We start from the raw sequence: 17,005 nt of genomic DNA, 5'->3' as shown, positions 1-17,005 counted from the left end.
AATGTGTTATACATTGCATGCATGCTTTTCCAAATATGCACAAATTCATAGCATTTGAGAAAAGGTACATGGCATTTGAGGGCTAAATATAGGAGAATGGTGTGTGTGTGTGTGTGTTGGGACAGGTTAAGGGGTAGATAGGGCATTGATACCCCAAACATTAGTATCCTAAATATACTCTTTCTTCTGACTCTATGTTCTATATTTCCTTAATTGACCCAAAACGACCCTGTTAAATTCCAAGAGATATCAACAACCTTTGTGAGCAAGAGAAGGAGCAGGGAAAACCACAACCACAGTAAAAGGGAAGAAGCATGAGCTGCTTTACCTTGTTACCCCCACCATTCTTCCAGGCATCATCCTCACCAAGTTTTCTCTGACAGCAAAAAAGGCTGCATGTGGTCCGCCATAGCCCAGTGGCACCCCAAATCTCTGTGAGCTGCCCAGGGCGATGTCTACTCCAAATTCTCCAGGAGGCCTCAGGATGCACAGAGCTAAAAGGTCAGTAGCACAGCAGGCCAAGCTCTAGAAAGGAAATAAGAGAAAATGGAAAAGGTTGTGGCCTTCCCTGAGAATAGTGGGAGGGTATCAAATTATCTCCATTACAGGCAAACTGGCAGAGTTGGTTTGTACCCTGTGAAATGTGTTTACTCATTCATTCATTTAAAATATTTACTGTCTACTATGTGCCAAGAGCCAGTGAAGAAAACAAACTTGAAGAAAGGAGGTAGGAAGGAGGCAGCTTTACCATACTAGGTGATAAAGGTGTGGAAATTAAAACACACCAAAAAGAATAACAATAATCATTCAAAGTTGAGACATTCCTCCATGGACCCCCACAAGGAAAGGTTCTCCTACCCCGGCCTCGTGGGCTCTCTCCACAAGCTCTGTGAAATCCTCCACCTTCCCCTCAGTGTCTGGGTACTGGAACAGCACTCCACTGACATCTTTACCGCTGAAGTCCATTTCATGGGGTAACTTCAGCTCAATGAGGACTCCAGAATACCTGGAAAGACAAAGAACAACCATGTTTTTGGTTTACAGGGAAAATCCAATTACCTACAGTTTCTTCTCCGTGACAGAGATTCCTATTCGGTGTCTTCCTCAGTGCCCCACTGCCTACCCCATCCCAACATGATCACATATACCCCCATTTCACACCTAGCTCTTCAGTACTAACGGTGCTTCTCATCTAACAGCTCAGCTTGTTTCTCTCTTCTATCCTTCTGCTCCTCTCCCCCTTTCCTATCAGAACATGCTCCTGGGACAAGAGCAGGAACATGTCTTCTTATGGCTATAGAACCAATACCAGTAATGGAAGAACCGTTGCTACCTTGACTTTAGATGGGTCTTAGTGAAACTGAACATCTCTCAGTCGTGTCCGACTCTTCACGACCACATGGACTGTAAAGTCCATGGAATTCTCCAGGCCAGAATACTGGAGTGGGTAGCCTTTCCCTTCTCCAGGGGATCTTCCCAACCCAGAGATCGAACCCAGGTCTCCCGCATTGCAGATAGATTATTTACCAGCTGAGCCAAATGGGCCTTAGGTGAATGGAAATCTCAGTAAGATAAGGAAGAAAATCTTCCTTAGTTCTTGTAACTATCTAATTTCTATCATGTTAGAGAACCACTTCTGAAGGAATGGTGGTATGGGTTCAGGGGAAAAGCTTTCACAAGGAAAAAGCAAATAAACACACCCACACGTGGCAGCTGTGCTGTGTTTGTTTTATTTGATTACAGCAATTTAAAAAAATGTGCTTTCATCTACATTGTACTAAGCTAGGTATTATGCAGATTCCTAGGAGCCACGTTTGTAGGAATTTCAGACAGGAGCCATGTTCGTAGGAGTATATACAAAATTAGGACAGTGTGTGAGAGTTCCACTTTTAGTCTGTGCTTTTCAAACTTTTCAAAACACTGTCGAAATTATTTTGATATTCTTAATCTTCTTTTTACAAAAAGAAGACAAAACAATGTGGTAACTTAATAAAAGACGAAGGCAATCAAATCCACTGTGTATTTTCCCCTGAATTCTGACACAGTTAACGTACCAGTAAGATCATGGGAAGAAAGTGGGAGGGAAAATAAAACTCAACAACCCCAATTTAAACCAGTTTCACCTCCAATCACTTGGGAAATAAGAGGAAGAAACAACAGAGATGAGCATAATAGTATCCCTGAGTTCAAAATACAAATAAAATTAATTACTTGGCTCGAGTTTGGACGACAGCAATCGTTTGTGGGTGGCAACGGGGGTCAACAAAAAACTTCCTTCTCTTGTTCTGCCTGTTGAAAAGAAAAACTGCATTCAAACATGAACATTAAAGAGATCAGAGTATCTTCTAAGAATGCAAAAAAAGAGATGGCACTAAATGAAAGTCTGAGCATAGAATAAAAAATAATCAGTCACTAATAACTAACAGTGATGTTTCCTGATCAGAATTGCACTGAAATCCAATTCAAATTCCAACCCTATTTAGCAAAATCAATCTTGAACTGGTTTAAATTTTTAAAAATACACTATGAGGAAAAAGAAACAAAAGGGTAGTAATTAGGTACAAGTAGAAACAAGAAACTAAGTCTTCTAAATAAAAACACTTGTGAACTTTATTGCCAAAGGAGCATTTGTTGCTGTTTAGTTGCTCTGTTGTGTCGGATATTTTGTGACCACATGGCCTATAGCCTGACAGGCTCCTCTGTCCATGGAATTTCCCAGGCAAGAATCTGGAGTGGGTTGTAATTTCCTTCTCCAGGGGATCTTCCCAACCCAGGAGTCAAAACCACATCTCCTACATTGGCAGGCAGATTCTTTACCACTGAGACACCAGGGAAGTCCCAAAGGAGTACTTACAGATTATCTAAACCAAGTGTCCTCATTCAAAAGAAAAGGGTGGGATTCAGGAAACTTCTGAATCAGTGAACATGTGGAGATCTGGGAAGAATGGGTGACTCTGAGGCAGCATGGAAGCTCTGAGCCCTTTCAACATACCCAGGCCTATGCAGACCTCCTATCTGGCTGTTCCTGAGTTATATCATTTGCTAATACACTGCTTCTAGTAAATAAAATGTTTCTCTGAGTTCAGTGAGCCACTCTAGTAAATTTAATGGAACCTCAGGAGGGGATCATGAAAACCCCATGGGTTGAATACAACCTGGACTTGAGATTGGCATCCTGAGTCAGAAGGGGCTGTTGGAACCTTCTTCTATAGCCAGCTGGTCAGAGCACAAAGAACAACCTGGGCTTGTGACTTGCATCTGAATTTGGGCAGGGGCAGAGGGGTGGGGTGCAGTCTTATAAATCTGATCCATGAACCTGTGGAATCTGATGCTATCTCCAGGTAGGTGGTGTGAGAATTGAATTCTCAGACACCAGTGGGTATTTGTTTGCTGGTGTGAGAAGAAACACCCTCCCTGACTGGAATTGGTACCAGAACCAATTTAACCACTCCTCAAGCCTCTGGAAGCGAAGAAGGAAACTTACATGGGCATTCAGAGTGTAAACAAAGAATGTTGCCCCCCAGTTCTACTAGGATCAAGCTATCAGCCACTGCAGTCACCCAGTGGACTAGGGCCAGCACCCTAAAATCTCAGATAGATAGACACACCATCAATGTGGGCACATTTCCCTACTAGATGACAATCCCCATGAGAATCTACCCAGAAGGAAGTTAAATGTATTCACAAGACAAAGAATGAAAGAAGGCAAGGAGCTGGAGAATAGCTGTTAACTAAGTGTTAACCAAAGTTAACCATGACCTAGCAACTGTACTTCTGGAAATGTGTCCTCAGAAAATAATCAGAATTTCTGACAAAAATTTATTCTAAAGATGCATAAAAATAATCTAATAACAGTAAAAAATGGGAACAAAGAGTGTGTAACAACAGAGGTGAGGTTACATAAAACTCCCACAATAAAAGCCATAGTTTAGAAAACTCACTGAAGAAACGGGAAATGTTCCCCCAAATATTGTGAAGTAGAAAAAGAAAACAAGCTATAAAACATTAAATACAACCTGAGAAGAAAATTCATCATAAAAGAGAGTGATACTTATTTACATGTTACATTACAGATTGCTAGGCATTCTTCCTGTTAACCATAATAACAGAAATAGCATGTAGAGGGCAACAATGTGCCCATCTGAAAAAACTGCATTTCCCCAGGTGACTTTAGGTAGGGGTGGTCAATGAAACCTAAGTAAGTTGCAAAGTAGGGGCTTCCAAAATACTACTGGCTTATTTTGCTAGAAGTGCCCTTTACTTCTTCCTGAATGCAGACATGATGGCTAGAGCTCCAGCAAGTCATCTTGTGATCAGGAGGACTGTAGACAGGGGCCATTGCCTACCATTGCAGTAAACAAAGAATGTTGCCTGCCATTCCAGTTCTGCAAGGATAAAGCCACTCGGCACTGTAGCTGCCCACTGATGGTGCACCCTGATAGTTCAGGATGGAGAAAAACAGGAAGTATTATACGCTTTGGAGACACCTAAGATAGTTAAGAAGCACTCCTAAGGAATAATTTTAATGAGCCCAGATTCTTGCATCTTCCCATACACTGAAAAGTATTTACATCATTAACCTGAGATGTCTGTTCTTTGTGATTTGCAGTAATCCTTTGATGTTCAACTACATGGGATTTTCTTCCCCCAGCAAAAAGTTCCTACATATTCTGGTTCCTCCCTGACCTCTTGGCAGCAGTTCCTTAGAGCTGTATGAAAGACTGTCTCTGGGACTATTGTCCTCGGTAAGACTCCTGGATAAAACTTAACTTGCAACTTTCAGGTTGTATCCTTTTCTTGCACCTACAGGATGAAAGCCTCACACTGAGGATGAGGCAGAGAGAGGCGGGTATCAGTCCGTGATGCTACCTCAGAGCTGCTGTAACATCCCTGAACAACACTATGTATGTGATGAGCAAAATGTCTTTCTTAAGAACATAATGTTAAACAATGAACAGCAGTGGCTTTTTAAAGGTGACACTGATGTAGTATATCTCATACACATGTGTGTGTGTGTGTATGTGAGAGAGAGAGAGAGAGAGAGATAGGGGCAGGGGAAGCCCCACCCACACAGCGGTGGTGAGACTGGCCGATGTCCCTTGCTCTGGGCCTCTCACCTGTGGCAGAGCTGCATTGCCTCTGCAGCTGCGGTGGCCTCATCCAGCAGGGATGCATTAGCCATGTCCAAGCCTGTGATGTCACACACCATGGTCTGGTAGTTGAGTAAACTCTCCAGTCTCCCCTGAGACACCTCTGGCTGGTACGGAGTATACTGGGTGATCCTGTAAGGGACACAAAAGGCTATGTCCAAACTGTGAATCCACTATTCAGAAAAAGCTCACAAAATGCATTCATTTTAGAATTAGGTATCTGAAGACTAAGTTTTCCCCTCTTGAGAATGATATAATACATAGATAAGCTTACCTGTCTTCTGTAAGGAAGCTTGGAATTAAATCATGGCGATAATACTTATCCTTTGGTTAGGGATAATCAGTACATACTTTTCTATCCCTCTAAGTTGCATCATCTTACATTTACATTTCAAGGACCTTATCATAAGTATGTGTTTTATTGTAAACTGGCTCTTAAAATCCACTTGAGCCTATCTGTGGTATTAGAAACAGAATTTTAGAAAAAAGCTCACCTCAATCATAGTTCAAGAATCTAATATCTAATACTCAAGACTTTTGGCTTTTGGGGGGAGCAGTTTTGTTCATACTAACCAGAAGTCCTATGTGCACCTAAAAAATTAATAGAGGTCAATTTAAGAATTGTCACTCTCCAGTTATTAGCAGTCTATGGGAGTTAAGTCCATAGCTATCAAAATTCAAGAATGCAAATAGTTAGAAGGCTGTATAGACATGAATTTTAATCTTATATCCTCCAGCTATTAGCCAAAAATATGTCTTCATCCCTTCATCCATTTTTATCATTCCTTCATTTATTGACTCATCCCACAAATATTTGCTACATCCCCACGAAGTGCCAAAAACTATGATAAGTTCAGGTGACACATCAAAAGTAAGATGGGTAACAGTCTCTGATCTCAAGGAAAATATTACAGCGGGGAGAGATAAAATACATGAAATCACTTTAGAGTGATAAATATTCTAAATAAAATGAGAGATGAGAGGATGGCTGAAGACCTGGGACAGAGGGATCTTTTCATCAAGAATCCATTTACTGTACTACCAAAGTGTGTCAGACTGGAGTCCATGTTCCCACCTGTGATTAGCATTGTTTCCTATCTCTTTTGTTTTCATTCCTCCAAGCCTGAAGAGTGTTTTCCTTTCTTTCCTGTTGGTAATCACACTCAGTGTATTCCCATCTTTTTTTTCTTGGTAAGGCTTTGAAATCAATGTCTTCTTACCTCTGAGGGAGGAGAGAGTGGGGGGCTTACCTTACCAAGCAGTACAACATTAAGATGGTGAAATAATTTCCCTGAAATGTTCATTGGTATAGTAGTGTGTGTGTGTGCTGTTCACACTGTTTGTACAGCAGAGTACATTTTTGCTTCAATTAATTCCTTGAACAGCCTAGCTTAGCAACTGTAAATCAGTTTGCCAGATTCTAAGTAGCTGGTGAACCGGAATAAATGAGACACACAATACGTAACGTAGACAAAGTAGAAAGGGAATCTGAGCAGAAATGGGGTCATGCAAAAGGCATCAACAAGGGGCAACTGTGATCTCAGATCAGATAAGATCTTTATACATGTGTCTGCAACAGAAAGACATATGCTTAAATTGCCTGCTAACATGAAATTTTCATTTTACTCACTATTATTATTTGACATGTAGACAGGCACAGAATTAGACACACACACACACACACACACAAAACTAAGCATATACATGTATCAGCCAGCCCATCCAAATAATTCATCATAGCACTGAATATAATATTGAAAAATGAGTAACAAACTGTCTACTAAAAGAAGAATGATTAAATAAATTAGAGAACATGCATATAATACTATGGGTTGTGAAAATGATATAAAAGATTTCCTGACATAGAAGATGCTCATGATACATTAATTTTAAAAGTAAAATATAAAATACCACAATCCTGGTTTTGTAAATTTATAGAAATGTGTGAACCAAAATGTAAACAGTAGTTTTCTCAGGGTGGAAAGATTAATCTTTACTTTCCTTTTATTTGTTATATTCTAAATATTAAAGACACTGGCTACTATTTATTAACTATCTTCTGTGTGTCAGGAACATGTTCACAATCTTTTTTTGATGATTATGTTACACATGCTCTTTGTGTCATCCTAAATCCACCCATTTCTTTGTTGTCTTACCAGCCTAGCAAAATGTTTAAAACAGGAAATTATCAAATATTTCTGGTGCAAATATGTGTTTACCTTTCCTGCTTGAGTGGGGATAGGTTCCCAATTACCTGTTGGAAAAAGACCCAAACCTCCCAAACATAGTCCTTCATACCTAAGACGGTGCTATCCCTTGGCTAACAGATTTTGGGATATAATGTTTCCCTTCCCTTGCTCAGCCTTTTTCTCCTTGCTCTAAGTCTAAGCTTAGGCTGATGCTAATTAGCACTGCTAAAAGCTGAAAGCTTTAAAATTATTTTCTTGCAAAGATGGTAATTATATGATCCTACTACTTTTACTTGTAAACTTCTTTTATTGTCCACACTTTTTTTTAAACACTACTAAACAGGCATAAATAGTCTTAAAAATCGTTTATTAATGAACTCAGATGGGTGAGTCTCAAGCCTGGAGACACTAAATAAACCTTCATTTCAGGAGAAAAATGCTAGCACAGGGCCTGCCATCCTACATAAAAGGGTTTAGTTGCCTCAGGCAACCAGTGATCAAGAAAATGTCTGTGATCTACAATTTCTATGTTCCAACTGATTTTAACTCAATCAGTTTCTGTTCCTAGATGTATCTGAATATTGAAAAACAAAAAGTATCTGCATATCCAAGAAGGCATATTGTCCTGTTTAAAAAGGATGCTTGATACATTCAACATGGCATTAACATTTATTCCAAAATAATCAGTATTCTTTATGATTGTGACCAAAAAAAAAAAAAAAATGGAGGTGGGGGGAGGATTGCAGTAGGACAAACATTCATGAGATTCTTCCATTCAACTGCAGTGCCAACATTATACAAAACAGAAACAGTCACAAAGAAAATGTAAATGTTTTGATATTTGTTAACTGATATATTATCAGCAATTGAAAATTTCAAAAGTAGATCCCATGAAGTATAATCTAGGCCTAATGTAAATTTTCTTATAAGAGCCCAAATGTTTGTATTCTCTGGAGGCTATGTTCCTCATTTATTTTCACCTCACGTCAGCGGAATTTGTTGGTTCCATCTCTATGACAACCATTCAGAAGGGTGATAATGTGAAGTCTACCCACCCTCATGTGCACAGCCCGCCCTGTCCTGGCTGGCGAGGGCTGGTATCACCCTCTGGTTCAGATCAGCTTTCGGAGAATACAAAGGAACAATACGTAAAATCACCCCAAAACTAGGACTGAAGAGCAAACAGCACTGTCCACCTCTCAAAACTCTGGTGGCTCTAAAGTAAATGAACACATCCCCTCACAGCCAGGAAGCAATATGGTCAATGTTCTGTTCGGCCACCAAGAGTCGAGACTGCTGGCCAGTATTCAGACGGCTGGAATGTGCAGTCCATTCATGTACTCTTGAGGCTTGTTTTGTAAGGAAGAGGAGACAGGCCATTTGCTTTTGAAATCAAACTTACCATCCAAACTTTTACCGATACCCCAGTGGAAACGAAGCCCTCAGAAATACAAATACTTCCGCAGGTGCATGCATGAGCACACACACACACACACACATACACACATGTGCACACACACACTTGGCAAGAACACTAGTTCTTTGACAGTTTATTCTTGTTCTCCTATGAATAAAGAAATGAACCATACTGAAACTAACAGCAGTGCAGGAGTGATTAGGCCAGATCTGGCTCCTCTAATGATGGGACGTGATTCACTGTATCTAGGACAAATGTCCTCACCAACCAGCACTACCTGTGTGCTTCTGCAAAAGCAGACAAAAGACAAAAAGATACTGTGCTTCCCACCCAGTCTAGCCTGTGCCCTGAGCAACACACAATGGCAAGTTCTGAGACTTTGGCGGGGAGTGGGAGGAAGTTGGGGCACAGAAGAATCATGCAGATCAAATCAGAGCACTCATGTTTCTCATCAAGAAATACATTACCATCCTGAGTTCTCCAGTAAGTTCCGCAAAATTGTCTGTGGTACTGAGCAGTTATAATAGCCCATGCCAATATACGATCTCCAGATCTGATTCTTGTTGGAAATGGCATGGAGAGTTGCAAGGATTTCATTTTCACCTGATTGTGGGAAAGAAAGAAATGTTACAGAGAGAAAATATCTCAAAGAGAGCTCTAGGTATAGTTTAGAGCCGTAGTTTTTTTCAATATTGACATGAGGAGAACAGCTATATGGAAAATATAAGAATCATCCTCTTAGCAACACTAAGAACTAGATGCAGAAATCTGAAAAAAAAAAAATTGCCATACAGCCCTCAGTTACTCTTCACAGTTTTTTGTGGCTCTTTTTTTTTGGTGGTGTTTGACAGAATTTCTCAATTTTTAACACTTGCCTCATTCCAGGTTTTTTCTGCTCCCTTCACATGTTTTATTTACACTAAATAAAATTTCTGCTCTTAGTAAATAGTATTTACCCTTTTAAGTTGCCTTATGCCAATAGTTGGTATGTCTTAAATAACACATATGAAGGATCTTTTTTAAGTAGCTGATCACTTATAGCTATAACTTATAAAAGACCCTTCACTCAACCAAGAAAATATAAATTATAATAAAAGAACCACATGCAGTTTTAACCAGCATTTTCATTAAGGCACTAAGGTAATTAAGGAGTAATTATAAAAGTTCTCAGATACAGGCAAGACCCTGTTTTGGGTCATTCATATAATAACAAAATAATAATTGGCATCTGCCATTTTAAGTACTTACTCTTTGCCAGGAATTGTACCAAATGTCTTCCACGTAGCTCTGGAAACTGAGGCTTGAAGAGGATCACTCAGCTAAGGCTATGCAGCTTTAAATTAACTACCAAGTTGAATTCCAACTTCAATACTTTCCGCAATGGGCCAGACTGAGATCTCCTACATTTATAGCACTTATACTGAAAGCTACTTTCTAGATACAGATGACCTACATGCTTCTTTCTCTGCCCTTCTGCATAAACTTAGATCATACGCATATAGCTACTAAAGTTTAAGTGAGATTTAGCTACTTAGGCAAATGTCTACCCGCTTTAAGATCTCAGGGACTCAGTCACTGAATCTTGGAATTTATTGATTTTATTGTTACAAATCTAGGCACAGCCATCTAAGATAGCAAACTGGCTAGGAAAATGCTTCCCAATGTTTTAATTCTACTGAACTCTAAGTGACTATTATTCTCATTAATCCTCCTTTATCCTCAATGAAAACATTTTCACCCTTGGCCATGCCCTCCCATCCCATTTGTTTTCACAGTAAATAAATTTCAAGAGAGATGTGTCAGTTTGTCAGACTAGGCTAACAAAAGAGAGAAGTATCAGTTTGTAAGTATCAATTTCATGAGTAAATATAACCCAACTGCCTTATAATGGACAATCTTGCCTTCTTTCACTGAAAGTTTAGGACATATAAGTGGATGTACAATAAAACAGTATCTGCAGAGATACCCAAGTACAGTATCCTTAGGAATAATCATGCAAGAAATGCAGTCACTTTCCAAAGGCTTCTTAGGGTGCAGTGATTGAGAAGCCCAGTAGGAAGGGAGATTAATTAGCAGTGCCTGGCAGACACCCAACTCAGCAAGGCCAGCTTCAATTAAGATCCTGTGCAAGGAGGACAGGTCCCTGTTCCATACTATGCCAGGAGGACAAAAGGTCCAGCCCTCAAATGAGAACAGTCTTTGCAGGACTTTGTCAAATCAGGAGGTTAACCTTTGAGCGACAAAGGGTATTGAATAATATAATTTTTCCCCACATAATAGAAGATGATTCTACTGGTACTATGGATGGGTCAGAGGGGAAATAGGGAGAGATAGTAAGAGGCCAGCACAATAGTCCAGGAGGGAGATGGGCCAGGGAGTGTAGTGAGTTAAACTCTATCCTCTCCCTAGAACCTAGACAAGTACATAAAACATCAGGAGCTTCCATGAGAGATGCTGATGTTTATCTGGAGACCCTAAACTCTCAACTAGAATGGTGGAGGAATCTGACTTTTCCTTTTACAAAGAAACACATTCTCTCCTACCTCCCAGCAGGGCTGAAGATGTTAGTGCAAGCTCATATGTCCAGTGAAAGAACCTCAGTGACAGCACAGTGCCTTTCTTGTCCATTGGTCTGCAGCCTTCTGCCTCTTAGAGCCTCCTGTTTCCCTCGTCCTGTCCTGCACGTATGCTTTCACCATCCCCTCTACTAGCCAGGGACCCACTGCCACATCCTACATCAGTTCAGGGCTTCCAGATATATAGCAGCACCACTCACAGTTGCCAACATATTACACACCTGGATAAAACACTTGAAAAAATTTAGAGGCCATTACCATAAAATAACAAGAAAATAATTAATTGTAGATAAGAGTTAGATGCATAAATATGTTCAAACTTGAGACATACAAATTTTAATCCTGTAACAGACATACTCTAATCGCTACAGGATCAAAATTTCCAAGCTCCTGTGGCCTCTGCCTCCACCTGCTGCTGCTGCTGCTGCTGAGTCGCTTCAGTCGTGTCTGACTCTGTGCGACCCGATAGACAGCAGCCCGGCAGGCTCCCCTGTCCCTGGGATCCTCCAGGCTTGAGGCCAATGTGAACATAGCAGGCCCTTCAGGATCCACAGCTTCCAAATTTGCGGAGTTCAACCAAGAATCAGAAACATTCCAGAAAAAAGACTTTTCAGAAAGTTCCAAAAAGCAAAATTTGATTTTGTCATGTGTTGGCAGCTATTTACATATCATTTACATCATATTTACAGCTAGAGTTCCAGAAAAACATCTGTTTCTGCTTTATTGACTATGCCAAAGCCTTTGACTGTGTGGATCACAATAAACTGTGGAAAATTCTGAAAGAGATGGGAATACCAGACCACCTAACCTGCCTCTTGAGAAATCTGTATGCAGGTCAGGAAGCAACAGTTAGAACTGGACATGGAACAACAGACTGGTTCCAAATAGGAAAAGGAGTACGTCAAGGCTGTATATTGTCACAGTGCTTATCTAACTTATACGCAGAGCACATCATGAGAAATGCTGGGCGGGAGGAAACACAAGCTGGAATCAAGATTGCCGGGAGAAATATCAATAACCTCAGATATGCAGATGACACCACCCTTATGGCAGAAAGTGAAGAGGAGCTAAAAAGCCTCTTGATGAAAGTGAAAGAGGAGAGTTAAAAAGTTGGCTTAAAGCTCAACATTCAGAAAACGAAGATCATGGCATCTGGTCCCATCACTTCATGAGAAATAGATGGGGAAACAGTGGAAACAGTGTCAGACTTTACTTTTGGGGGCTCCAAAATCACTGCAGATGGTGACTGCAGTCATGAAATTAAAGGACACTTACTCTTTGGAAGAAAAATTATGACCAACCTAGATAGTATATTCAAAAGCAGAGACATTACCTTGCTGACTAAGGTCCATCTTGTCAAGGCTATGGTTTTTCCTGTGGTCATGTATGGATGTGAGAGTTGGACTGTGAAGAAGGCTGAGTGCCGAAGAATTGATGCTTTTGAACTGTGGTGTTGGAGAAGACTCTTGAGAGTCCCTTGGACTGCAAGGACATCCAACCAGTCCATTCTGAAGGAGATCAACCCTGGGATTTCTTTGGAAGGAATGATGCTAAAGCTGAAGCTCCAGTAGTTTGGATACCTCATGCGAAGAGTTGATTCATTGGAAAAGACTCTGATGCTGGGAGGGATTGGGGGCAGGAGGTGAAGGGGACAACCGAGGATGAGATGGCTGGATGGCATCACGGACTCGATGGACGTTGAGTCTGAGTGAACTCCGGGAGATGGTGATGGACAGGGAGGCCTGGTGTGCTGCGACTCATGGGGTCGCAAAGAGTCGGACATGACTGAGCGACTGAACTGAACTGAACTGAGATAGCATTCACATTGTAATTAAAGCTATTTATATACCATTTACATTGTATTAGATATTATAAGTAATCTAGGGATGATTTAAAGTATATGGGGCGGTTGTATGTAGTTCAGTTCAGTTCAGTCTCTCAGTCGCGTCCAACTCTGTGACTGCATGGACCGCAGCACACCAGGCTTTTCTGTCCAAAACCAACACCCAGAGCTTGCTCAAACTCATGACCATCGAGTCAGTGATGCCATCCAACCATTTCATCCTCTGTCATCCCCTTCTTCTGCCTTCAATCTGTTCCAGCATCAGGGGCTTTTCCAGTGAATCAGTTCTTTGCATCAGGTGGCCCAAATATTGGAGCTTCAGCTTCAGTATCAGTCCTCCCAATGAATATCCAGGACTGATTTCCTTCAGGATTGACTGGTTGGATCTCCTTGCAGTCCAAGGGACCCTCAAGAGTCTTCTCCTACACCACAGTTAAAAAGCATGAATTCTTTGGCGCTCAGCTTTCTTTATAGTTCAACTCTCACATCCATACATGACCACTGGAAAAACCATAGCTTTAACTAGATGGACCTTTGTCGGCAAAGTAATGTCTCTGTTTTTTAATATGCTGTCTAAGGTTTGTCATAGCTTTTCTACCAAGGAGAAAGTGTCTTTTGATTTCATGGCTGCAGTCACCATCTGCAGTGATTTTGGAGCCCAAGAAAATAAAGTCTCTCACTGTTGCCACTGTTTCCCCATCTATTTGCCATGAAATGATGGGACCAAGTGCCATGATCTTAGTTTTTTGAATGTTGAGTTTTAAGCTCAGCTTTTTCACTCTCTTCTTTCACTTTTATCAAGAGGCTCTTTAGTTCTTCACTTTCTGCCATAAGGGTGGTATCATCTGCATATGGGAGGTTATTGATATTTCTCCCGGAAATCTTGATTCCAGCTTAAGCTTCAACCAGCTCAGCATTTCACTTAATGTACTCTACATTTAAGTTAAACAAGCAGGAAGACAGTATACAGCCTTGATATAGTCTTCCCAATTTTGAACTAGTCCATTGTTCCATGTCTGGTTCTAACTGTTGCTTCTTGACCTGCATACAGATTCCTTAGGAGGCAGGTCAGGTGGTCTGGGATTTCCATCTCTAAGAATTTTCCAGTTTCTGGTGATCTACACAGTCAAAGGCTTTGGAGTAGTCAATAAAGCAGAAGTAGATGTTTTTTTGAACTCTGTTGCTTTTTCAATGATCCAACGGATGTTGGCAATTTGATCTTTGGTTCCTCTGACTTTTCTAAATTCAGCTTGAACATCTGGAAGTTCATGGTTCACATACTATTGAAGCCTGGCTTGGAGAATTTTGAGCATTACTTTGCTAGCATGTGAGATGAGTGCAATTGTGTGGTCATTTGAACATTCTTTGGCATTGCCTTTCTCTGGGATTAGAATGAAAACTGACCTTTTCCAGCCCTGTGGCCACTGCCAAGTTTTCCAAATTTGCTGGCATATTGAGAGCAGCACTTTAACAGCATCATCTTTTAGGATTTGAAACAGCTCAGCTGGAATTCCATCACCTCCACTAGCTTTGTTTGTAGTAATGCTTCCTAAGGCCCACTTGACTTCACACTCCAGGATGTCTGGCTCTATGTGAGTGATCACACCATTGTGATTATCTGGGTCACAAAGATCTTTTTTGTGTAGTTCTTCTGTGCATTCTTGCCACCTGTTCTCCTGCTTCTGTTAGGTCCATACCATTGCTGTCTTTATTGTGCCTGTCTTTGCATGAAATGTTCCCTTTGTATCTCTAATTTTCTTGAACAAATCTCTAGTCTCTCCCATTCTATTATTTTCCTCAATTTCTTTGCATTGATCCCTGAGAAAAGTTTTCTTATCTCTCCTTGCTATTTACAGTGTATTAGGTATTTTAAGTAATCTAGGGATGATTTAAAGTATATGGGGAGGTTGTGTGTAGGTTATATGCAAATACTGTACCATTTTATATAAGGGACTTAACAATTTTGGCATCCATTAGGGGTGGGAGGTGTGGGGGTAGGGTCGGGGAAGGGGGCAGAAACCAATCCCTCCTGGATACTGGGGACAATTGTATTCCTTGATTGGTCTTCATCACAGCCTGGTCTTGATGATCAATTTACCTTCTACTGGGGACACAGTGAGTTGATAGAATGAGTAGTCTTTGTACATCGAGCTAATGGACACTGGTGAACCACCAAGGGTAGGGCAAGTACTTGGTCATGCTTCTGAAAGTTATATGGTCTGAGAAAACTTTACCATTCACTCATCCATTGCTCATCATGACCAGATAGAAGCCAAGACAGTTTGTGACTTGAAGAACAGAGTTAAGCTGCTTCTTACTGTGATAAAATCAAGACCTCATCTAGAGATTAACATACTAAATCAAGAGAAAGACAAATACTATATCACTTATATGTGTAGTTTAAAAAATGATACAAATGAACTTATTTACAGAAGAGAAATAGACTCATAGACACAGAAAACAAATTTTCAGTTACCAAGAGGAAAAGGGGAAGGAGGGATAAATTGGGACTTGGGGATTAATAGATATACACTCCTATATATAAAATAGATGAACAACAGGGACCTACTGTATAGCACAGGGAACTATATTCAGTGTCTTCTAATAATCTATAGTGGAAAAGAATTCAGCAATATGTGTTGATATATAACTCAATCACTTTACGGTATACATTGTAAATCAACTGTATTTCAATAAAAATCAATTTTATGAAAAAAAATCTAGACTTCAGACTTTACCATTCACATTTAATGAAAACCACTTCCCAAACACACAACTTAGTGAGTGTCTGAATTATTTCCAATGTTTGTTAGCTGGTCACCATTTCTCACACCTACTAATGAAATCTTACTTCGGTCCAATCAGCAGAAGAGCCAACTCAGTGAGTGCATTTAGGATCCCAGGGTTTGAGTTAATATGTTAAGTGATGCCAAGATTCAACAGGCATGGAGAAAAGGGAAGAAAAAGGGAAAAGTCCACTATCAGAGGTCTACTGCTGAACCTGTCTGAAATGGAACACAGTAGAAACAGTCTCTAAGAGCAAGTTGGGGTCATGATTGGTCTAAATAAAAGCCCCAATCCTAACCATGCAATGTACCCCATTGTACTTCACAACAGATTACATTCCTTTCTTCCTTGGAAATGAATTCCTTTCTAGAGAAAATAGCGTGGGATGCTTCATTCCAAAGTGGCAGCTTTCTCCCCCCATATAGTAAGATAAGCATTTTAAAAAGGCAGTTGTGTCATATGAATGCTGGATAGCACAGCCCAAGGAAAGCTGTGTGGACAAAGAGGAGGAAGCAAGATCAACTTCCCCCCAGAGTGAACCCCACAACAGCACACATTCCTCACTCTTGTCCTTCCAACTTGACAAAAACAGCTTCCTCCTGTAAACAGGCCCAATTCCAGTAACCATATTCCTGAATGTGAAGGACAATGAAACAAACAAGGGAGGAAATGAGACAGAATGAGAAAGGGAATGTCCATTAAAATACTTCAATGGATAAACAAGGTCCTACTGTTTAACATAGGGAACTATATTCAATAGCCTATAATAAACCATAATGGAAAAGAATATGAAAAACAATATAATTCATACATATACACACATAAATGTATCTGAATTATTTCGCTGTACACCAGAAACTAACACAACTTTGTAAGTCAACTATACTCCAATAAAAAAAAATACAAAACCACATAGAGACACCCTGATGCCTGCCTAGGGCCTCATACAGCAGCCAGTCCTGTGCCTTCCCAGCCATGAAAGTCCTCAATCCTTCAGCGATCTGAACAGTAAGTTCTTTTCTTGTGGAATAAATGCCTGCTTC

At 40.4% G+C, this 17,005-nt stretch overlaps 1 protein-coding gene across 1 annotated transcript in view; it reads right to left on the bottom strand.

The window, feature by feature from the left end:
• Positions 1 to 17,005, bottom strand: part of GLDC (glycine decarboxylase) — an 82,801-nt gene that overhangs the window by 52,739 nt on the left and 13,057 nt on the right. The window contains exons 3-7 of the mRNA XM_068973880.1: positions 9,224 to 9,359; positions 5,118 to 5,282; positions 2,212 to 2,289; positions 859 to 1,006; positions 329 to 525 (exon numbers count right to left, since the gene is read on the bottom strand). Of these exons, the coding sequence (XP_068829981.1) occupies positions 329 to 525; positions 859 to 1,006; positions 2,212 to 2,289; positions 5,118 to 5,282; positions 9,224 to 9,359 (724 nt within the window). The remainder of the gene's footprint in view (positions 1 to 328; positions 526 to 858; positions 1,007 to 2,211; positions 2,290 to 5,117; positions 5,283 to 9,223; positions 9,360 to 17,005) is intronic.

Source organism: Capricornis sumatraensis, chromosome 6 (genome assembly GCF_032405125.1).
Source record: "Capricornis sumatraensis isolate serow.1 chromosome 6, serow.2, whole genome shotgun sequence".
NCBI lineage: Eukaryota > Metazoa > Chordata > Mammalia > Artiodactyla > Bovidae > Capricornis > Capricornis sumatraensis.
This window is presented reverse-complemented; position numbering and strand designations above follow the sequence as displayed.